The 25,048-nt window shown below is 35.5% G+C and overlaps 1 protein-coding gene across 2 annotated transcripts in view; it reads left to right on the top strand.

Moving 5' to 3' along the window:
- Positions 1-25,048, top strand: part of poe (E3 ubiquitin-protein ligase-like protein poe) — an 87,208-nt gene that overhangs the window by 897 nt on the left and 61,263 nt on the right. For both annotated transcript variants that reach the window (XM_087340379.1, XM_087340380.1), the window contains exons 2-25: positions 367-464; positions 645-899; positions 2,509-2,708; positions 3,301-3,482; positions 4,318-4,520; positions 5,061-5,194; positions 6,621-6,784; positions 7,175-7,430; positions 7,997-8,117; positions 8,243-8,412; positions 8,589-8,757; positions 10,184-10,404; positions 11,281-11,404; positions 11,856-12,082; positions 15,886-16,104; positions 17,226-17,398; positions 18,216-18,357; positions 19,579-19,723; positions 20,376-20,508; positions 20,846-20,947; positions 21,255-21,468; positions 22,022-22,179; positions 22,867-23,094; positions 23,590-23,807. In XM_087340379.1, the coding sequence (XP_087196505.1) occupies positions 367-464; positions 645-899; positions 2,509-2,708; positions 3,301-3,482; positions 4,318-4,520; positions 5,061-5,194; positions 6,621-6,784; positions 7,175-7,430; positions 7,997-8,117; positions 8,243-8,412; positions 8,589-8,757; positions 10,184-10,404; positions 11,281-11,404; positions 11,856-12,082; positions 15,886-16,104; positions 17,226-17,398; positions 18,216-18,357; positions 19,579-19,723; positions 20,376-20,508; positions 20,846-20,947; positions 21,255-21,468; positions 22,022-22,179; positions 22,867-23,094; positions 23,590-23,807 (4,256 nt within the window). The remainder of the gene's footprint in view (positions 1-366; positions 465-644; positions 900-2,508; positions 2,709-3,300; positions 3,483-4,317; positions 4,521-5,060; positions 5,195-6,620; positions 6,785-7,174; positions 7,431-7,996; positions 8,118-8,242; positions 8,413-8,588; positions 8,758-10,183; positions 10,405-11,280; positions 11,405-11,855; positions 12,083-15,885; positions 16,105-17,225; positions 17,399-18,215; positions 18,358-19,578; positions 19,724-20,375; positions 20,509-20,845; positions 20,948-21,254; positions 21,469-22,021; positions 22,180-22,866; positions 23,095-23,589; positions 23,808-25,048) is intronic.

The following is a 25,048-nucleotide window of genomic DNA, read 5'->3' on the forward strand; positions in this document are numbered from 1 at the left end:
ACTTTGACAAGTCTTCCAAACTGTGTTTGATGTGTGTAGAATTTCCAGTATCTGATTTAATTGTAATCTTTGTGCAGTTTTAAAATGAAACATGCAGGTAGACACATTGCCATTTCCTTCCTATTATATGTTTATTCTGTCTATTGCATGTATGCATTGAATGCATAAAAATACATGGATGATAAATAAAATTGTTTTATTCCTGTGTGTATTGCAAGTGAATCAACTTTTTCCCTTTGTTAATAAACATGTAGAAAACTAGCAAATAATATTTGTTTGACTTGTTACTCAGAACATGGTATGAGAATAAGTTAATATGCTTTCTGTGAACACGTAACTAAGCAAGTTCTTTGATTTCTTTACCAGTGAAAGTGAGCTTCTGAATCATGAGGATGAATATGAAACATTCTACACAGCATTTGCAGCATTGGCTGCAGATTACATTAGTTCAAGTGCTAGTACATGTGAGTATTTTAGAGAATTTAATTGATTACCAACAAAAAAACCCATTCCTTGCCCCGGTTTTCTTTAAAGTAAGCTGTTTGGAAACTATGAAATTGAATTTTTATGTGTATGATAAATTGTCTTGTATTTTAATCTAGATTGTTTTGTTATTGTTGTCTTATCATTTGTTTTTCTTATAGTATGTAAGAGTCAAGTGGGAGTTGTTTGCCAGGCATGCCGCATTCTGCTACAGTACCTGTTGTCTCACTTACAAGCACAGAGCACTGGTGAAACAGTGGCAACAACAGGTGCTATGTTGTCTCCAAAACAGCTGCTTCTTCCAATACGTGCTCTTTGCAGTGCGGAAGGAATGCTTCAGCGGGCTGATCAAATATCTCTTACTGCCATAATGAAAAATGCGAAGTTACCTGCCCACATTAAAACTAGTACACCAGGTACATCACATGTTTTAACTCATTGGGTTATGTATAAACATGCATATTTTTGTGCATTGAAGCAGCAGTGAGCTGCCTTTCTTTCATGAGCGATTTAAGCCTTTCCAGTCCCACTTTCTTTCTTCATATCTGCAAGTGGTTTGGTGCAAATAAAGTTCCTAGAATTATGATAATTACTGTCTATTAAACTTAAGCTACTTGACATAAACTGGAGGTTTGTCAGTACAAAATTATAGTACATTAATAATGAGATGTGTCGCCCTCGGTGAACTAGTGGTTAGCTTGATAAAAATCCGTAGCACAATTTCCTTCGGAGGGGAAGTAAAGCCGGCAGCCCCATGTCATAGATTTACGGCATGTAAAAGAACCTTACAACCATGATACAAGATGTTTTGTAAGCAAAATTCAGTGGCTATTTCTCACCGAAAAATCTCCTGATTAACTGCTAGATGGCTCTGGCAGTCAAATCAGGATTGAATAGAAATTGTGCAGAGTTAGTGGGCTGGTCACTCGCTGCTTCATGCACGATCAAGACCAAGAAACCTCCGAAAAGGAGGCTGCGAAAACCCACAACAGGGTTGTAGTGCCGAGAAACAACAACAATAGTGAGATGTCTGGAGAAATATTTACAATTTTTCTCCTTCCATCTGGAGCCTTTCAGTTCAAGTAGACTGCAACAATTTTGTGCTTTTTGTCTGGGTGGGGCAAGATGTGCATTTTTCCACCCAGCTTGTCAGAAGTGGGAAGCTACTCTCTCTGTTTGTCTGCTGTACTTCAAAAATTCTCATTGATCTCTATTACCAGTTAATTCCTGAATTTTGTATGAGGCAGGGTGTTCGTTTGATAATTTTGCCACATATGTATGGAGAAATTTATTTAATGTATGTCCATTACTGAAAGAACAGTTTTATCTACCAATCTGGTGTCTTGCAGTTATGTTGGGATGATCAATAATCAAAGTGATTATATTTTAATTGATACAAGGATACATTTAAGTGTAATTGATATCTGACTTTACAGATGGGTTGACTGTGATTTTGACCATGTTTAGGGACTGCAAAGAATTGGGGTAATTACCAAGTCAAAAACATAGAAGGAAGGAATGTGAAATGAAGAAATTTTATATCAGAAAACTGGATGGTGTAGAACTTTTAGCATCTGCAGTTTTGCATTATGGGATGACTAAAGAAAATACATGCATAATTAAACTAATCTTAATATTGTATGGGAAAGGATCTTTGACAGTGTCAAAATATCTGAGCTTAAATGAATCTAAGGTGTAAGAATTTTGCAAAATAATCCATTGTTTATAAAATGTGGTCTAAATTAGAATGCATTGAGCAGTGTTCACAGTCTTGTTTATATGCATGATTTATATATTTTAGATAATTATTTCAGTGTGGAATAAAAGGAAGGAATATCTAAAATATGTGAGTGAGGTGGAACCAAACAGTGAAAAAAAGAGTTTTTTATAAAGACATAAATTACTTTAAAAAGTATGCAAATGGATATTTCACCTAATATGATCAAAGCATACTTCATTGGTGATGTTTTTTGGTGGTATATGCATTTTTATGATTGCATTGCATTGCATTGCTCTATCTTCTAGGGGAGAAAGAAGTTTCTGTCAAGGAACCAAAACGATCTCGATCAGATTTGTCTGCTTCAATATTAGAACAGTTGACAACACCATTGCATGATTTTGTTGTACCAAGGCCGCAGTTGCCAGAAAGTTCTGAGCTGCCTGCCAATAAAGTAATGGAATCCAACAATCTGAGTACAGGTGCTGACCCAGGACAGGATACCAAGGTATGTTTTCTTGTTGAGATAATTGGTTTGAACCTAATTTTCTGGGTCTGGAGGTAATGTTTGTGTTTGATGCTGTCTCCACAGTTATGTGTATGATGAAGTTTATAAATTAAATATTTTTAGTGGGAATTGCTCTTTAGAACGGGGAACTGGTTCTTATCTCTGTTTTACAATTTATTTTTATTAACATTCATTAACAGGGAAATACCCTGATGATGGAGTTTGTTACCTAGTGAAACTTCTGTTGCTGGTGCTTTGAGTGTTTGTTGTATACTACAGTTACTATTTCTAGTGCTCATTATTGAAGTTCCAGTGTCCATTACTGGCAGTGTGACAATTTTTACAAATGAAACTCTTTTATTTTCCGTTTAAGAAAAATATTTTTTATTGTTTTAAACTACATTTGATTCTGTATACTTCTTGAAATTCAGATTCATCAGCCAAAAGAAGAATATTTATTTTAAGTCAATTTATAGTGTTAACATTTGGTGTAAGATTAACTGCACTTTATGATAAACTTGGGGATTTAATTTGCTTCATACCAAACATATTTTTTTAAGTTTTCTTCACATTCATTTGTTTTCTTCCATAGAATCTGTTCATCCAGAAAAATGTTGCAAGCCTTCAAGCATTGCGTGCTGGTCACATCTTGATTGACATGTGTTTGAATCTACCACACTTAACTCGTTACATTCACAAGTATCGTGATGCTGTTGCTAAGAAAGGCTTCAGTCTTCCTGCATCCCATTCAGAGGCTACATTAGTTAGACACAGGTAACTTGTGTCATATATAATTATGAGAGTGGTACAATGAAGGTAACTTGTGTGGTATTTAATTTTGAGAGAGTGCAATTAATGAGCCAGGGTAGCTCAGTCATTATATTGTGTGACTTTGGACTGGATGACCAGGATTTGATCCCTGGCAGGGGCAAAGGATATTTTGCCTAGCCTCTATGTCCATGCTAGCTCTTGGGCTTACCCAGCCTCCTATCCAGTGATATCAGGAGGTTATTTTGTAGGGAATAAAGTATGGCTGAGGCATGATTCTGACCTCTTGCCTCATCTAGCGTCAGGAAAATATGACCTTGCTCCCTCAAGTGATTTATGCCATGTGGTGGGACAACTTCACTTTACAGTAATGTGAACCTTTCTCATGTTCAGTATGGTACTGTGATTTGTAGAGGATAAGATTTTTACTTTCTGAACATTTTTAATTATCTGTTTGTTGTTACAGTGGTACTGCATTTAATATTTTCTCTCAGTGACATTTTAAAATTGTCTGAATTTATTGTTTCCCTGTCAGTGTGTGTGTGTGTGTGTGTGTGAGTGTATGCACACCAAAATATAAATTAACAAAAAATTCAGATATATCAGCCAAAAAAGTGCAAGTCATTTGTTGTGTTCTAGTTTGATGGTTTCTTTATTTATGGTTTATATTTGGGATTTTGTGGGTTTGGTATTGCAACCACCTGTTTTTATATTTCAGAACATTTTGCAAAATGTCCCTGTTGCTGCATTTCCTGTATTGTACAGTTTGTTTATTCTGCCAAATAGTGCCATGCATTATACAGTAATTATGTTGCTGACGAATTACAATCGTGGTTTTCAGCCTTCAGGCTGTGGTGAATGACATTAGTTTAACATGGAGTGCCCTATCACTCCCAGTATTAGAACCACTGACTCCAGAGAAGTTAGAGAAGCTGTGTGTCCTCACTATGTCATGTTTGTATTGTGCTGTTTCAAATGCAACAGCCAGCAGCTTGCTAGGCATCTCATCTGCTATTTCACCTAAGTACACAGGAACTGCCTCAGGTAAGTCAGAATTAGAGATTAACAGATTTAAAGTTGATGATTTCTTGCAATTTTTGATATTGAAACAGATTATCAGTTTTTCATTAATCAGCTCCTCTCAAGATGGGTCAGTCCATTTCATATCAGGGGGATTGCAAAGGGGATCTGAAGTTACCCATTCTGTCATTTGTCCTACCATTTTCATGTGTTATCTATACTATTTCTTTAATCTTTTGTGTCCTCTGTCAGTCCCCTTTGTATGCTAATGCCTGTCACATCATGCCTATATTTACTATATCATTCTTATACTTGGGTTTGCTGTGTTTTCATGCCATTCCTCTAGTTTTCTGTATTTCATAGATACAAAGACCCAGTAGAATTGTAAAACTCCTGTCTTTCCTCTATTTGTGGTGCTGTCTCGTGGTTGTCTATAGTCTTTCTGGTCTGGATTTTTGGATGTCATGTGTCCTTGTTGACTAGATTTTTGTTACCCTACAAGCTTGTTTTATAACTTGTACAGATATATTTGTTTGGATGAAAATTGGTGTTGAATATTTGCAGGTGCTTCTGCAGTGAAAGGTGGAGATGATGAAGGAGGTGCAGATAGTCATGCTATAACTGTTGTGGAGAAAGCTTTGGAGATATTCTCATTGGTGTCTGGAGTCATAAAGATTTCGACTAGGGCCGGAGGACATGTATGTTTATCTGGCGTATTTAATTTTATTGTAAAGTGTGAAACTTCTTTGTGTTGTTCCAAAACATGTTTTATTATTTTAGATACAGTTTTTCAAATTTTTCAGTGATTTGGAGAATTTGGAATGTGTGTAGGTTTTCTGCTTTCCTTACATTTTATGTCTTTACTATACCTGTGTAATAATTGTTTAATCTTAATTGTTTTGTGTAATTAGTGATAACATAGATCGAAGGTGTTTGAGAGAAAAATTCTGAGGAGAATATTTGAATTTAAGAGAGGACATAACAGGAGAATGGGGAGCTTCATGATTTGTACTATTCCACATATGTTATTAGGGTGATTAAAACATGGAGGATGAGATGGGTGGGTCATGTAACATGCATTGAGAGATGAGAAATTTTAATTTTAGTTTAAAAACCTGAAGAAAAGAGGTCACTTAGGAGACCTAGGCTTGCATGGAAGGAAATATGAATTTGCATCTTAAAGACTGGAAAATATATGACGCAGTGTGGGGCCTTGGTGGAAGGCTGTTATGAACTCTGTAATGTTCCATAATAAGCAGGGTATTTCTTGACTAGGTGTATGGTAACAGCTTCTTTAACTCTGCTGCAGTAAGTTAATTAGTGACTACTGATATAACATTTGTATTCCTTTTAAGTTTAAAATATACAGAAGAATCCATATATATACTATACTGCATTAGATATTCTGAAATTTTGGGTGTGGTGTAAAGGTGGTGGAAAGGCATGTGTACTGTCCACCGGCCAGGAGAAAATCCCTGCAGGGGGAAGGCAGTTCTGGTGTGGTGCAGGGGAAATGTTCACTATCAGGTGGACTAGCGGGCTGCTATTGGTGGGAAGTATGACATGCCAGAGAGTTTCACTACTACACACAGACTGAAAACATCAAGCAGTTAAGAGTAGTGCGTAGTGAGTGCACCTGCCCTGTGTTCTGTGGGTGTTGTGATAATATTCTAGATTCAATCACTGTGCCACTGTGAGGTAATCTTAAGGCTATACCCATTAGAATACATGAAAGACTGTTGTCTGTTGTTTGTTCAGTGGTTGTGGGTTGAATACTTTTAGGATGGCTAGTAGCAACTCATCGTGAAATCTTGCGCATGCGCGCATATCAAAATTCTAGCAGGGATTTTCTCCTTGTTGAAGCATAGGACATGAGCAATGATGAGGATACCATTTTGTTTACAAACATCCACTTTCCCATGAGGTATGGTTAGAAGTTTTCTTTTATTTTCATAATGGTCTTATTTGACTGTTTTCATTGAAAAATGTGTTTTTGATGATATGACATAGATTTGTGAATAGGCAGCTAAAGCATATAATGTTTGAATGCCAACAGGAGCTGGTCATAACTTTGTAATTTACCACAGTTTGTAGGATTATATTTGTACATGTTTTGTTTCGCAGATTTTACAAAACCATTTGCTTATTGGAGTGTGGGTACTAATCACAGGACTTCAGATGCAGTTGTCAGCATCAAGCTTCTTGGCAGCTGATAAAGGCAAAGATGAAAAGGGAAAATCTCCTAATAAGTTACGTGAGGGCTCCAGCAGGATTAACCTTATGAAAGTGTTGGTAGATTTTTCTGTTCCTTTTATGAGTGATTTTAGTGTTTGGTTAAAAATTTAATGAAACCGCAAAGATATATGATTGTAAAGTAATTAATAATGTAAAGTTATCTGATTTTGAAGTGATTAACTGTTGCTGACATGTGGATGATTATTAATTTGATACACAAATAAAATGAACTCCATAGTTTGGTTGGACAGAAAATTGATATAATTTGGTGGAAAGGAAAGGATATTTTGTATTGATGGGAAGCTGTATCTGAATCTATAAGAAACAGGATTATTGTTAGCAGAGTTGCCACCTTTGGCTGGAATAATTTGCTATAGTGTTGTGCTACAGTGAAGAGTATTTTATGTATATGGACTTTAAAGTAACCCAGTTTGTATTTTCAGTCAACAGGGTTTTGGAGTGTTGTCAGTGGCATTGGCATCACATGCATTGACCATGATGTCAGCACTTCTAGATGACCTCCAAGTAGAAACTGCTTGCTGTCAGGAGTCTCTGAATCAAGGACCAGAACTGGAAGTAGAACCAGCAAGTCTCGACATTCTCAGCCAGTTTACTGCTCTGCAACGTGTAGCTAAATTTCTTGCTGCTGCTCCACTCAATCAGCTTCTTTTTTATCTTGCTACCATCAGTTACAGAAAGGTGCTATGTTATGGAAGCTTATTACTTTCCCTGTATATCTGTTTTTTGTTCCTATATTGTAAAATCAAGTGCCAATGCCAGTGTAGAATCCTAAAACAGGCAGTGCCCTCCTCCTACCTCTTTCCTGATTCATTTGTCATACTATTTGGCACTATATAACCTAGGCAGCTGATAAAAATCGTTCAATAAACCCAGAATCTGTCCAATCACATGTGAACTTACAAAGACAGCCGTTGCATTATTCATTCAAAACATAATGTACAAACACAAAATTCATTATAATTTTCACAAGCCTTATTCCTCTTTCATTAATACATTGGTTGTAGATTAAACAAACTGCCATGCAGGTCTTGACTTGTCTGTTGTATCTACTAAAAATATTTTTATTATATTGTTTTCTTTCAAAGAGAGTGTAACAGCTGTTCACTCATATGCTCCATGTTACTGAGTTTGTGCGTATAGTATATGTTTGTGTATACCATATTATATACTTGGCTTTAATTTATCAACTTTGTTTGAGTAGGAATATGCCCAGATTATCTACATTGATGTGTATTTCCATGTAGGCTTGCACTCTGAAACGAATCCAGAAACATCCACCAGAAGGAGACACTTTTAGCACCTCAGATTCAACTACTTATTATGAAGATGATTTCAGCTGCTCAGAAGAAAGTTCAGCAGATGATGGTAAGTTATAAGTGTTCTATTCAATATGTAGTTTAAAATATATAACTTTTTTTGAATCATTTTAGAGATTCAAAACAAAATTCCAGTATGTGTAAAATTGACCAAAAGTTTACATTTCTATTCAGATGATGATAGTGAACCAATATTAGGACTGTGGTTTGAAGAAACACTGGCACCTCCTGAGACACCTCCAGGATCACATGTGGCTCAGTCAGCAGCAGATTCTCAGGAAGGAGCTGGGAAAAACACAGACAGAGCAGGCTCTATTGTGCCTGAAAAAGGGGAACCTCATGGTGTAAGTGTTGCTTTCAGTTTGTAGATGATAGTTTTCACTAAACTTGATTATCATATTATTTGAAGGGGCAAAATCTTGATGAGATTGTGTTTCTTGATTGTTTATAAAGTTATGCAGAAATGTATATATGTCAGTATATGAAGTGCTTATATCGTGTTCTTGTTTCTGTTGTGTAGTACATACTCCTGGCATCACAGATATTTCAATTCATGAACAAGTACTTACTAAGCAGTGAATCACCATTCATTGTACGTTACATCCAAGGAGGACTGGCAGAACAACAAATGGTGATTTTGGCAGCCATTATCAGGGATCTGGATAGGGAGACAGCTCGTACAGAAACAGGTATAATACCTTTTCTCAGGACACATTGAACAGTTATTTCAAGTAATGGGTGCAGAATGGCCACTTCGAAACAGCAGGAGTAGAAGGTAGAACTCTTTAAGCCTGCTTTCCTGTTGTGCAGATTTCCAGTCCTACAAATTTTGTGTTAATGTTTTATTCAGGTAATGTAATTTTATAACCTGACAGTAAAAGGCAGATTAGCATTTTCTTTATTGTTTGAATCTGTGAATATGTTACAATATAGATTATTATTTTTCTTCCTTTTCAGGAAAAATGTTTTACTTAAATACAGATTCTATGTTAAATTTGTCAGATATAACCGCAGAATCACTATATTTATAATTTGTTGACTTGTAAATAATGTTTTATTATATATATAAAATTTCATGATGTGTATGATTGTGATCTTTCTCCATACCAAATTTCATACTCATAGCTCCAGTGTTTCATTGGTTATCACCATCAACCTGGAAGCTAAATTAAATCTTTTATGGCTGTTATTTTATTTTACATTCTGTAAAAAATATTGAAGCAGAAGTCATCTACTTTCTAAAGATCTGCTACCAGGACCCTACATTAAGTGGCATTATTCTCTCTCACTTAAAAGATCTTAATGTTCTTATTATTGGTTATAGGAAATAAGGAAGTGAGGTTCAGATTGCCTCCAGTAACTTAATATTCAAAACATACCAAATTTTATGAAAAATTGGTGGTTAATTGGTTCAGAAGTTTCAAAGGGGGATGTACATATGGATACAAGTGGATGCACACAAACACATAGACCTTGGGTTTGGTCTAGTTTTGCTCAGTCATGGTTTGAGTCTTCTGCAAGGAATGGATGTGTTTGTATTCAACATTTCTAGTTATCTTAATTATCTGCATAAACTTCCACTTCAAGCCAAGTGATAATGGAGTTATATATCAGACAATAATGATGGTTTATGTTAAAGAACATTGCTCTGAGAGGATGAAGCTGCAGTATGAGGATTGTCAAAGCTGATAATAAGTGATTGATTATAAAATTTACGTATTACATTTATTCAGTAAAATTAGAATTTTTTTCATGCATTTATGCTTGTGTTAAGGAAATCTGTAGAGATCATTAATGTTTAATAATTTTTGCTATTTTCTGATGACAAAATGTTCGCTAGTTGTGACTTCACATGGATATTATGAAAGGAGATTGAACAAATAATTTGTAGTCATCTAAGAGTCTTAGTATGAAATATTTGTGTTATAGGCAGGGAAAAAATTAACATAAAACTCCTACTACTAGAAATAATTGGCATTGTTTTATATTTATTTGCATCTATCTGTTATGGAACAATAGAATATTTGTTTCAGTGTTCATGTTCTAATGGTTTAGTAAGTTTACTTTGTAACTGACCAGCATATTTATTTAAAGACAAACATTCCTGTATTTCAGGCACAATTTCAGTATACTTTGGAGCAGTGCTTGGGAATCTGTACAGTGAGTTTTCTCAGGCTCTTACAAGATACACTCATAATTTGCTGGCACGTAACATCTTGACTGAAAGTCTTCAAGGGACTCTTTTGAATCATCTTTGTGTAAGTCCTTGGTCCCAGGATACCAGTAACACTTGGCCTCTGCAGGTTTACCCAAGAACACTGGCTGTTCTGGCACAGGTAATTCCATAAGATTTTGGTAAAACACAGTTTACTGTTTTGAGATGCCTCATTCTTGATCCCAGAGTTGGTTTTTTCAAGTTTATTTTCAGCATAGTATCAATGTAAATGGTCTGTGAATTGTTAGTCAGTTTACAATATTAAAATAAAAGAATTAGAATTTCTCTCACTTCATAATTTGTGTTACATGTGTATTGATGCTAGTCACACAGACATTTGTCATTAATAATGCTGTAACTGATTTTTTATGGAGAAAATGTAAATTAATCAAAATTAATTGTGAAGCTAATCTAAAAATATGACCTGATTTGTTTAAATTTCCCGGTAACTAATTTTGTCACTTATACTAGGCTTTGACTGTATAGGCAGAATGGAAGAAATGGGACTATTCTGTAATATTCAGTGATTATCCTATAATATACTGGATTTGCAGTTGGTTTATGATACATTGTATTTTTATTTGTACCAGAAAGTTTACATTTACTGCTGTTGTTTTTAGCAGACGGGATGATTCTTGTAATGGTTATATATACACTACACTTGTCTTTTAAAATACGTTGACATTAGGTAAAATGTGGGAGTACCTGAGAATGAGGGGAAAGATATGTTACAAACTTTTTATATTTTAAATAACATGTAAATGTGTCCAAGGCAATAAACAGAATTTATAAGAACAAGTGCAAACTGCCTAGACCTGCCATGGATTACTGACACTGAAATAGGAGACTAAGGTTTTCTCACAAAGGTACTGGACAAATTCTTACAGGCAAGTAACAGGATGCATGATGCTGTATGAGCAAGAAGTAGGAACTTTAAATTAAAACTTTAAAAGTATGAATAATACATTATTTGAATTATTGTAATTGTCATTTTCAGGTTTTATTGCTGAAGTCACAGCAGGAGAAGGAAGCTGCTTGTATCAGTATTTGGCATAGACTAGTTAACACATTGGTTGAAAATGTTTGTAATCCACCTAATACCTTTGAAGTTGAAAATGAAGGTGAGTGTCCATCCACTAACTTAAAATACAATTTGTGTATGTGGTTGAGTGAGAAGTGAAGGAACTTTTGTCATAACAAGAACAACAATAATGAATAAATGAATTAAAAAAAATGTGGATGCATTTGATGAAGTGTCAGCGTAGTTGATGATAACTGTCTTCTAAGATAATGTACCATGTATTTTAAAATTGGTCTAAATATAGTTTAGACCAATTTTAAACCATTTTGATTAAATGAATTAATTTCCCTGTTGCCACTGATGATAACCTCTTGAGGTTGAAACGCGTATGGCACTAGTGTCTTTTTTATAGTGTTAATAGTTGTTTATTTGCTTATTTTATATTCTAATACACTAAACTTATTTGTAAGATCATCTTGCTTCCTTATTCAGATAGAAGCTTTTGAAAGGAAGTAGACTTCATAAGTTTTACTGTGCTTTTATGTTTTCAGATCTGAATGTGGAACATGCCCAACTTCTTCTGTTTTTGTTCCATGCATTGAACCTAATGCAGAAGAAGTCAGTGCTTTTGCTGACTGCAGGAGGAGTTATCCGTTGCTCTGAGATAGTGAACCAGCCCATGCGTGATTCTCAGCTTTTGCATTTGTCCCGTCTATTGTTGCTTCTGGAGTATCTTATGAAACACCTTTACGATGCTCCTCCAGCTCTTCTGGAGCAGGTAATCAGGCTTCAGATTGTTACAAATACAGTAAAACCTCGATGCATTGTTTTCGGCGGGGGTGGGAAATAAAAACGATGAATGCGGGAAAACGATAGATGCGGGAAAGCATTAAAAATTTAAAAAAAAACAATGTTTCTCTTTCAAAGTTACTTCTTTTTACCAAAAAAGTCTTTAATGGACAACTGGTTTGTCGAAACTTTACGTTTTAGACCAAGCAGAGCACTTTCCACGTTCAAAATGTTTTCCTCGTCACGTTCACTAATATTAAGCGCATAAAAGAACGACTTCACCTTCGCCAATGCAGCGTGTGCTTCGGCAAAACTCGGCAAAGCTTCGGGCTCGCATTCGTCGTCTTCCTTTTCCTCACCACTCCGACAATAACAGGAAGATTGGAAATACTATTACTGCCGAACTCAACGAAACGTAGCTGTAGAAGACCCTGAACCACTGGAAACGAGATGAACCAGAAGAATGAAAAGTGCCGCCCGCCTTTCCTTTGTACTTGTAATAAAAGCATTTGTGAAGAAATTCACACTGCACATGCCATCTGGCATCGCTGGAACGAAATATGAGTGCACCCTAATTAAACTCGTAAAATTTCTGACAATGAGCACCGCCATTCACTCCAACTATCACCCCTGCACCGCTGACCCCTCATTCCAAAAGAATGTGCTGGTTGAGCGACATAACAGGTTACCGCTACTGCGTATTCCAAAAACATTGCGCGTCTTTCGGTATTAATTTATCTCAAAACCCAGCATTTTAAATTCTCAGAAACGATCATTGCGGGAAAATTGTGGGCCGGGACTAAGATTTTTGAACGATCGATGCGATAAAACGATAGTTCGAGGAACGATAGAAGCGGGAAAATGTAACATTATTTTATATGGGATGTATTCGGGACCGAACAAAACGGACGATGCATCCGGGAAAACGATAGTTCCGGGAACGATGGATGGAGGTTTCACTGTATTAAAATTAATGAAGTCCATGGAGCAGAGTCCTTGAGAAACTGTTGGTTAAGAAATTAATCTTTTATGGATCTGTTAGCATCATTACTGCTTACAAGAGCTTACCATTGGACCTTACACCCTGTTTATTTAAGATATACAGTGAAACCTCGATGCATCGTTTTCGGCGGGGGTGGGAAATAAAAACGATGAATGCGGGAAAACGATAGATGCGGGAAAGCATTAAAAATTTAAAAAAAAACAATGTTTCTCTTTCAAAGTTACTTCTTTTTACCAAAAAAGTCTTTAATGGACAACTGGTTTGTCGAAACTTTACGTTTTAGACCAAACAGAGCACTTTCCACGTTCAAAATGTTTTCCTCGTCACGTTCACTAATATTAAGCGCATAAAAGAACGACTTCACTTTCGCCAATGCAGCGCGCGCTTCGGCAAAACTCGGCAAAGCTTCGGGCTCGCATTCGTTGTCTTCTTCTTCCTCACCGCTCCAACCCCCTTTGCGGACAATAACAGTAAGAATGGAAATACTATTACTGCCGAACTCAACGAAACGTAGCTGTAGAAGACACTGAACCCCTGGAAACGAGATGAACCAGAAGAATGAAAAGTGCCGCCAGCCTTTCCTTTGTACTTATAATAAAAGCATTTGTGAAGAAATTTACACTCCACATGCCATCTGGCATCGCTGGAACGAAATATGAGTGCACCCTAATTAAAATCGTAAAATTTCTGACAATGAGCACCGCCATTCACTCCAACTATCACCCCTGCACCGCTGACCCTCATTCCAAAAGAATGTGCTGGTTGGGCGACATAACAGGTTACCGCTACTGTGTATTCCAAAAACATTGTGCGTCTTTCGGTATTAATTTATCTCTAAACCCAGCATTTTAATTTCTCAGAAACGATCATTGCGGGAAAATTGTGGGACGGGACTAAGATTTTTGAACGATCGATGCGATAAAACGATAGTTCGAGGAACGATAGAAGCGGGAAAATGTAACATTATTTTATATGGGATGTATTCGGGACCGAACAAAACGGACGATGCATCCGGGAAAACGATAGTTCCGGGAACGATGGATAGAGGTTTCACTGTATTATAAGATTTTACTTCTATTTATGCCTAGATTATCCAAGTGTTCTCTTCCCTTTGGGTGTCCTGTCTACAATTTCACTTTTATTTTCTCTCCACATGTGCTACATGTCCCATCCATCTCTTCCTCCAAATAATGAAAGGCACAAACTGGAGTTCTCCATTGTCTGATTACTTTCCCTCTTAAGTCCAAGTGCTCCATCACATTATCGACACCCTCAGCCCATGTTCTTATCTTAGGATGAGAGGTGAAATTTCATAACTGTATAAACAAAGATAAAATAGTAGATATGTGTATCTGAATCTTAAATATGAAGTTTGTCTTAATTTATTTTTTCACTCTGTGAGATTCGTCTATGATACTGAACTTCCAGAGAAATTTAACCCAAGCATTTTAATTCCTTTTTCCCATTTCCTGTATTCCACTTTCAGTGAAATTAATGGTTGCAGATAATTTGTAATGCCAGTTATTGTTGTGTATGCTTTGTAAAATTGAATATGGCTTTTAATATAAAGCTTGAGATACACAGTACTTTTGTTGACTGCTTGTAGACTAGATTTATCTTGGTTGAAATAGGATCTAGTGGCACTTGTGAACACAATGATGAACCTCAGTATTTTGCTCTGGAGTTAGTAATATGGCCCATGTACACTGAAAGAAATGATGAAGGTTTTAAGGTATTTTTTCATCTTTATTAAACAGAGTAAAATGCTATGAAATAGTGGTAAGGGTATTGAACTGTAGTTTCTCAAGAATTAAAGATGAATAGTTAGAGGCAATGCAAGCATAGATTTGCAAACAACATTATGAAAGTGAACAGAACAGCTTGTTAGGCAGGAAAATATGAAATTCAAGCAATAAGGAAAGTATCCAGTATGCCAAAGAGCATACATCCTATGAACAAGATATACTAAAACAGAAATCAGTACGGGTAGCTCTCGATTTACGCCAGGGATGCGTTCCTGGACGAACCGGCGTAAATGGAATTGGTGTAAATTGAAGCTCTTTTATAATATAAATCAATGGGAAGTCAATGCCATGCATTCCCAGCACCCAAACATTGATGAGTAATATAATGGCATTACATTTAAAGCTCTGAAATAACGTAAATAAAATAAAGGGAATTTAAAAAATATATTTTATACACTTACAATTGGCAATTTGTTGGTCCCGCGATTGACTGCGATTCTTTCATGTGACTGATGTGTACAGTCATTGTTGCTGTTATGCGATAGTTGCATTCATGTAAGACGCTGACCTATAGAAAATCGCGTAGTAAAAATAACCCCGGTACTTCCGCAGAGATTAAATTAGTCCTTTGGAAGTTTAAAGTGCCAGGAATGAAATTGCATAAGAGCAAACTCACATATGCAAAAGTTTGCATTTCACAAACAGCTTTTACTGATTTGTCGACCTCATTGGAGCAAATTTGCGTCAATGAAACATATGTAATTGCAGAGATGACTGTATTTATAATTTTTATTGAAAATCAATGATGTAAGAACTACGATTTAGTATAAGAAGCAGTACAAGAAACATTGTAAAACGTTATAAATAATAGTAAAATTTTTTCTTCTTCACTTTTTGACTTGCTGGTTTCAAAATCGGCATTATTCTGAATTGGCGCAAATTGAACCGGCGAAAATTGAGTGCTACCTGTATATTCTTTAATAACTTTGAAAAAGATAAAAAAACTATCTAGGATATATAAATGAGTGTCTGTTATAAATGCAGGTCCAGTGGAACTTGTTCAGTGCGACAAGCATGGTTGGAGATATGTCAGATAACAAAGATGGTTCACGTGTGGCTTCACGCATATACTGTCCTTGGAAAGAAATTGAAGATAATTACCGCAAGTATGGTCCTCAAGATGAATTTTCCATGAAGCCACGATTTTACAGCTTGACTGTTGCAGAAATTAATAACCAGGATACACCAAAATTGGATGGACTGGTAATTTACATTTTTTAAATTAGTTTTTATGATGTATGGTAGAAGTGAAGATCGATTCTGTATATTGACTGTAACAAGTAGATGTGTGTACTGAAGTAGCACCATGTAATGCAAACCCACTTAATAAGAATGCTTTTTTTCCATTTTACTCATCCCAATATTTTAACTTACACAGGAAGGTTGAATGTAGTTTGAACACTCATTTTAAATTGTCTTTGAAGGAAATGGTGATTTTCATAACATTCACTGTAGGGATTAACTAGGTTCAGGTTGAAAATGAAGCAGATTTTGCTATATACTGTAATCAGAAGTAGATGTATTAAAAACTTAACTATGTTGGTCAGTTATAGATGGCCAAAAAATGATCAGATTGTGTGAAAGACACCTCTAAAACCAAATTTTCTTCTGCACCATTTCCTAATAGGAGCATTGTCATGTTTTCTTTTCCTTTATACCCTTACTCTGAGTGCACTATGTGTTATTTCGTTGCATTTTTAATTGGTAAGATCACTGTGTATTGAGGTCTTTCACTTTCTGTCCATTCAGTGCCTTTTGTATTATAAGAATTTGGACTGTGGCATATGTTACATCTGTCTGAAGCTCCATTTGAGACTTTGTGAAGCTCTGTTGCAAACTGAGATACAAAGGTTAAAAATAAAAGTAGTTTTTAACTAGAATACATGATAGAGAGACCATTTTGTTTAGAGAGAGTGAAAATGGTGAATGTATGCCTCAGTTCATGTTTTATTTTGTTGAAATGTTTATGTGTAACCTTTTAAGTGTGAACATACCAGTACATTTGGTGTCAGGGTGCTGCATGGAGTATGAATGCGTGTGTATAATTTAGCACCTTCTGTGGCCTGTAGACTATGCATATACAGCAAAATTCAGCTTTTTAAAGACTAAGTTGCTGACATCTGTTGGGGACTGAGTACATTAACCTCTCAGTTTTTTTCTCTTTACGTCATTTTCTGTTTAGGTTATGAAAACTTGTATAAGTGATTGGATTTTATTGTGAGAGCAGTGTTCTTAGACACTTTTCAAAAAGTACTATGTTCCTTGGTATGTATTTAAAGTCCATACATGTGATATATTAAAAATAAGTTGTTAATTTTTTCTAGGCTTGTAACTTCATTCTTGGTACACCTGATAAGCTGAAATATCCACTGTTGATAGATGCTCTGATAGAAATTCTAAATGTGACAAGTCAGTGTAGTCCAAGCATAAAGCGAGGGGAGAAACTCAGTTTCACTGGCCTTTGCACTATTCAGTACTGTTTTACCATTTGCTGGAGGTAAGTATCTCATTACAGTAATGATAAGCACAGCATTGCCATAAACTGATTATTATTCTTTGGACATTGTCTGTTGTTATTAGCTTTTTTAAATGTGGTGTTTCAGTAGCTTTACCATCATGAGGTAGCAGGATAATAAGTTTCATACTCTTATGGACTTGTTGGTTAGAGCGCTGCACACAGGAATTGAGACTATCTGTAGCCACTGGGCCCACCTGAGTATGAAATGACATCCTTCTGCCAGATGATGGAGACGAGCCAGTTTCTATAACATCAGATTTAAAAAAAATTGTGATCATAGACAATATCCAAAAAATAATGAACATATTTGTGACAAAACACTGTTGACAGTGACATTTAAATTTTGTTTTATTTGTGGTAACCACTTACATTTTAAATAAATAAACATGCTTTAACAAGTGATTTTTTAATGTAAAATATAAAAGCTTATAAAAGATGACTGAGTGCAGGAACTGTTGCAATGAGAACTGTGCAGAAATATATAAGGTGCAACCCACAACTTAAAACAAGGCAGCACAAGAAAATGCATAGTTTTGAGATAAATGAGTGCTTTACTTCATTACAGAATATAGTATTGCACCATTTATTCCAAACTTTCAGTCCAAGAATATGTTTGATCTGCATGCAAGTCAGTGCATTATCATTTATATTACAGCAAAAATATGTGTTCCTTGTCAGCCAAATTTTTCACATTGCCATGTAGTTCCAAAAGAATCAATCTATGAACATTTGGGTTACACCTTATGTTCTGTTATTCATTAACAGCATAAGAGCAATTTTGTGTTATGTGTTACAGATTGTTACTCCTGCTGCCACCTTCAACCCCTTATATGGACACACTTTCTGAACCACAGGGCATCACATACCCTCCTATGTTATTGCATTCCTTGATATGGGGTCCGCGTTCTGCATATAAAACATTTACTGGCTGGATGAAGGTATGTTTATATCTTTGCTCTTTCTGTTATATTTATCCATGTACCCTGCACATCTTTTTTATAAAAATTTTGTATATAAATTTGGGTGCATATAACATTTGACGCTTTGATTTGGTAGTGCAAAGTGATACATGGTTGAAGATATCCGTCTTCTGGGTTGTTGCGCTGTGTAGTCTGGTCGATGTTAACCAACGTTTCAGAGGTCATACTGCCTCCGTCATCAGGGCATGGTTATATATGTACGTGATTTGGCAGCAAACTTAGCAACGTGGTTTGCCCAAACTTTATAGCCATTTCCGGATATGCGTATCTGTATTTATAAGTGACCTTTCCTGACAGAAAGGCACACAGTCAGATTTAGTCTTGATAAACAGAAGGTAACAAGTCATATGTCCTATGTTTTAGAGGAGCTGAGTAGTGTGTTACTGACAACTGTTAGGTGGTTGCAGAAGTTAGGGGGATACTTCATCTAAGGAAACAAGCAGAATGAAAGTGTGATATGCAAGATTTAATGTAAAGGAACTAACATTGTAGAATTTAAGGAACTGTATCAGATCAAAATAAGCCACGGTGGTCTAGCGGTTAGAACGCTGGCCTTGTAATCCCGGGGTCTCGGGTTCGATTCCCGGCGGTGCCCGAATTTATAACTTGTGTTGGGCAAGGCCGTGGTCTAGGCAACACGGAGTTTTCCTCCGGGGGCTTCCCCGGTTTCTCCGTGGCATCCCAACAATTACTCCATTCACACACAGAAGAAGGCAATGGCAAACCACTTCTGGATCATCTGCCAAGAACGTATATGAACAGGTCCCAGTTCGAGAAAAGGATGGAAGGATCCCGTTCATATGGACCTGTCGTCAGACAGAACAATAAATAAATAATAAAATAAAATCAGATCAAAATCTGAAAGAACTAGCCTGGAAGGTTGTGGGCTGCATTCTTGTGGCTCATAGGGACTGGTGGCAGCTTTGTGTGAACATAGTAAGGCACCTTATTGATTTTACTAAAGGTGGGGAATTTCTTGCCAAACTGACCAACTATAAGCTTCTCAAGGAGGACTCTGCTGCACATGGATTTATTATTCTGTTCTCTACACTATTCTTCCATCTATTCTGTAGAAGGCCAGCTCTCATTGAGCATGTTACCATTGCATCCTGTAATATTTATTTGTACTAGTTTTGAGGATTCTGTGATTTTTTTATCTGAAACTACGTTTTGTTGTAGGATTGTTTGGTGAAGCAGGGCATGTATACACAATATGCTGAGACACTGTTAAAAAATGTTGCTAAAGCAGTGAATAATCTGAAGTATGACATTGGAGTTGCAAAGGGTTGCATTACTGCATTTCGTCCGCAGGTACAGAAGTCAGGTGAGCTGTGACATGCTTTTTATTGATACTGTCTTAGAATTTCCCCAGAAATACAAGTGAAAATTATGAAAAAACCTCAAACATGCCAGCTGTTTTCTGGGCCATGTACTAACACCTCAGACATGATAGATGTTCTCTCGGTGATGTACTGGACCTGGCAACCTTATGCATATGAAGCAGAAGTGTTAACCGCTCAGGTTTGATGACTTGTAAAAGAATGTGTATAGTTCACCTGTAAAATCATCAAATGCAAATTATTATTCAGAATAAGAATTAAAATCTTGTTTGCACCAATGTTTTGCAGTGATGATAGCAACGAAAGTAGTGTTTTTGTTTGAAGTCTGCCAGATCCAAAACATCAGTTAAGTCATTTCACAGCTATAGTAATAAATAACATAGTACATTACACACAAAGTTGATCCAGTTTACTTGCACCAAAAATTAAGAGGTTTTTGAAAAAGAGCATGCATGAAATATTACATTAAAGGACATACCTCAACAATTCATGTGCTAATTAATCTCTCCTGATTGTCCTACACATGTGGTTATAAACTCATCCATCACTGCAAAAGGGGTTAAATGTTTCTAGTGTTTATTCTTAATTTTGTGTTATATTGATGGCAATGGTTACATTGTTTTTTAATTTTTGTAGATTCTTTGGTTCCTAAGTCAAACCTTCCACAATTATCTGATCTGTACTTACTGGATGCGATAATAGCCAAGATCCAAGTGTTAATGGATGAAGGAGTATTGAAACCAGCTACAGAAACTGGAGATTCAACAAAGTAAGCGACATAATTATGCTGCAGTTATAGACCAATTTATTTTTGAAATGAACTATGAACCTACAAATTATTCTTCATTCTTTCACATAAATCCTTCATAACTCATGTTGCTTAAAGTAGTGTTAATCCTTTGACTTCTGTTATTGTCCATTAAGTAAGAAACAGTTTGAATGTAAGTTATGGCTGAACCATTTTATTCTGTCCTGTCCCATGGGTTTCTTTCAGGTATTATGTATCTTCATGTATTATATCTATTATGTTAGCACACATTGCCTGCAGTTCTGTTATTTGCTTCAAATAATATCCATATCCCTAATATAATACTTTATCCTTGCAGAAGTAGCCAAGCAACAGATGTATCTCCATCATCTGGTGACCTTGCTCAGGACTTGCTACCACATGTCCTGCAACTTACTGAAACCATTATAGCCTGTAGCAGGTATGCATATTTTGAGTACTGTATTTGTAAAGAACTTGTGGTGTCATGCCAGTTGCTAATCTGGTGTAAAGAGTAGCACAAGAACTTAACAGGAGTTGGTTTGTATGGGCATGTTGGTTTTAAGTTTGACGTATGTTATGCCTTATTCTACATAACGTTGTTTCAGAGTTACTGATGATTATGGGTTAATTTTCTTATTTTGCTTAAAGTATATTGATAGGTTTATTAAAACAAGGTGGTCCGATATGTGCACAACTGCATGACTGTTTTGAATTCTTGAGTGTGTACAAAGCAACCTTTTTTTTAGGTCAAGTTTATTGTATGAAATGAATGAGAGTTCAGAGCCAGTAGGCAAGTATTCTTTACAAGACTTCCAGGCATTCAAAGAAATTCTAGCCATCTCTTCAAGTCGCTGCAACAAGACAAACAGTTTAGCTACTGCCCTGATGGCATTACTGCCTGCAGGGATTCGCACCATTCTGGAGAAATGGAATGAAAATGGCGTGACTGATTTTCCATGGGTTAGTGAATTTATTTTATCAGAACCTCCGTTCATAATTAGCATTAATAATAAAGTTCACCGTGAGAGAGATTTATTTATAAAACTTGTGAGAATCTCTCATAGAATCCAGTGTTCCTCTGAATACAGTTTTGGAAACACTGGCATAGGCAAAGTTGAAAGAAATATACAATGTAATTGTTTTCTAATGATGTTGGAGTATTAACACTTAAAAAAAATTGAACTGTCGGTACTTGTGGATTTGGCAATAACATGCAAGTTGTATAATATATTTTTATTTGCGTTTTAAGTCAGTAGAACTGGTACAAGCTGGTGATAGTGTTTTTTTTATGTTAGTATAATTTGTTGAAAATATATATTTTTAGATTTATTTTTCATGCAACAGATTAGAGAACTTCAACTTTAAATGAAGGACATTTAACAGAGGAAACTGGACTAGGATCATAGGAATTAAGGATTATTTGTTAGGCATTTTGCTGTAATTTTAAAGTGAGATGTATTTGATTGCATTCTGTTCTTATGTAACTAGTAGTAGTGTTTTTGATTTGTAACAGAATACATATGCCAATGATGTGATTCCTGCTGAAAGTTATGTGTTGGTTGTAATAAACACACACATATCTTCACTATCAAACCATGGCTCCTTCAGTGTAAATCCATCACTCAAGTATTTGCTACATTCTTTAGTGACCTTCATTGGAGAGCACATCACGTAAGTTGTCAAGAGTATGGAACAGTCTTTGTTTGTTTACTACACCATTCTGTGTTATTGTACTATAAACATGAACAATGTAAACTAATGGATTAAAAGTTAAGGAAGCCACTTCTGACAGACTGCAAACATATTAAAATTTAATGGTCTAGATGAACTAGCATCTGTATGTACTTTATGAATATTTATTAACTCCACAGAGCTATTGTCATGTAGAAGCTGATGGTCACTCAAATGGTCAGGAAGTTTTGTTTCATATTCACAATGATCCACTGCCAGACCCTATCATGGGTAGTTGAATGTAGTTTACACCTTACTCCATAATTTTTAAAACATTTTTTTCCTATCTATGCTTATTTCTTCAAAGTGATCTCTTTTCTTCATGTTTTCTACCCACTAGTTTGTGTGCTATTTTAATCTGTCCCATTTGTGCTTCCTGTAGTATCCATCTCATCCTTGATTTAATTATCCTAATTATATTAAGTTAAAATTGAAAATTTTCAAAGTTCTTCATTATATAAAGCCTCTTGTTATTTCTGCTTTCTTAGTTTCAGATACTCTTCTCAGCAATTTTTTCTTAAAACACCTTCAGTCAGCTTTCCTCCCTTAGGGTAAGATATTCACACCATGCTAAACAGTAAGAGAAAATATAGTTCAAATTAATTGTTACTATTTAATGTATTGTAGGAAATGTCCAGATGATAGTGAGCTTCGAAAGCGAGCAGTAGATGTGTTGGTACCATTGACACTGGATGCATGCAGTGAACACCTACACAGTGTTGTTTTGCGTACATTAGAGCGTGTGATTGGTGATCCTGAAACTGATGAACACCAGAAGAGAGTCTATTACAATGTGTTAGAACGTACATACTACTTGCTCCGCAGTTTCACAGCTCAGACCTCTAATCAGTACTTGTGAGTAGAACTTTGTACCACTTTACAAACATCTTAAGATCCTATATGCATCTTTTGCGTTGTGTACGAATATGGATATATGTTACTATTATTGGATGACCTGGTCAGTAACCAGTGTTGAAACTCTTTAAATGCTAGATATAAATTCTGTAGTTCTTTGTTTCTTGGCCTTCTTTTGTTAAAATGGCTGTATTTTAATAATTTTTGTAATTTTCTGCATGTTTCACAGTTCTAAAATTTAATGTAAATTTAGGTTGTGAAAATTGTGTAAAGATTCGTAGAAGTGATTGGGTAATACAAGAAAGATTCATCTTTAATTGATTTGAAATAAAAATACTATTTGTGTTTTTTTTGTGTCTTATAAATTCTCCACAGAAGAACATTTTCGAACAGGTGTATCAGTGTATATTCAAACTTATAAACTTAAGAAAAATATTTTCTGAGAACCACGGGAATAGTGGCTTATAATTTGCTTTATATACCTCCCTAAACTAGTGTTGCTGTGGATGAAAAAGTACTGCTTGAATGCATCAAGTTCATGGAAACATTGTTGGATAAGCCAGCTGGTCGGCTAGCATTGGATCAGTTCTTCAACCAGGAGACTGGACGTGACCTAGTTACTGTGCTGCTCTCAGTAGCGACTCCTCAAGGCTCTCTGTCAACACAGTACAGCACTAAAGTGCTGCATTTTTTCAATAAACTCTTTAGCACAGGTGGGTGTTCTTTATTAAATGTTTGTTAATGTAAGGGTATGAAATTAAAATTCATGCACTAAACAAGGAAATAATTATGATTCAATTATTTTAATATATTCAGAGTTAATAAAAAAGTGTGCTATATAGTTGATTTTAGGTTTTGTTTTATGTAGTGTGTGTGATCCTAGCCCAGTTATCACATTTTTATTTTATCCATTTGTTTTCTTCTGTTTAATGCTGAAATTTGTCTTCTCTAAGAAGAGCTTTAAATTGGAATATCATTATATTAATAGTTAGGGTTGTGGTTTTCTGGATTGTGATGGCATAGTTTCATAACCCTGAGGACCACAATTGAAATTTTTACTACCATCGAAACCTCCAATCTCATTTATTATAGTTATTTTCTGGGTACTGATGAATTTCAGGCCCATCAGTATTTTAATTAATGTCATAGTTATATCTTTGTTGTGTTCTTCATTGTGCATGTATGGCTAATTTACAAACTAGAGAAGACATTGTCACACAGGTTGCATTGAAGCTGATTAACTTTCGAGTATAAAGCAGTAGCCATATAAATGCATTTATATGGATCTGAATGTTAAATATTAACCCTTTGAAGCTGAAGGCCATGTAAATAACATTTAATTATTCATTCCATACTTGAAAGAAATCAGCACTTCTGTATTACAAAGACCAGTTGGTTAATGCTGTTAAGGAAGTAATCACTGTTATTCTGAGAATCATGCTGAACCCTAAATATAGTATGGGCAGAACCCAGAATTATTTATTACTAAAACAGGTGCTACACATAGTTACCACTGAGCTTTAAAGAGTTGATGAAAGAACAAAGTAAATATTTTTCTTCATATATGTAATGAAGATGTCTGATAAGAACTGAGAATAGCAGATTTCAGTACATTGATTAAAACTATCGAAAGAATCAATACAAACATAAGGGTATAAGGTGTCAAAGATATCTAACATAAGGGGTGGGGGGGACATTTCTAATGTTTATTACAGGAATAGGCAAAGAGCTGAATTCATGATGTTTATGATGATGATAAAATTCAGAAATTCACTACTCGTGGTTGATCTGCATGTTTTCTTTGACTAAGTATACAGACTGTAACGTGCTGTCTGTAGTAGTATGCCAGTTGGTTAATAGTTTTCTATTTTGATTATTAAAGGGTTTTTAATCATATGGACTCTGCCCATTATTTCAACCAGTTTATCACTTTTTATGATTTATATTTGTTATT

The sequence above is a fragment of the Zootermopsis nevadensis genome, unplaced genomic scaffold, assembly GCF_977971745.1.
Source record: "Zootermopsis nevadensis isolate Lab colony 2312 unplaced genomic scaffold, Znev_1.0 Znev_ptg000061l, whole genome shotgun sequence".
Taxonomy (NCBI): Eukaryota; Metazoa; Arthropoda; class Insecta; order Blattodea; family Termopsidae; genus Zootermopsis; species Zootermopsis nevadensis.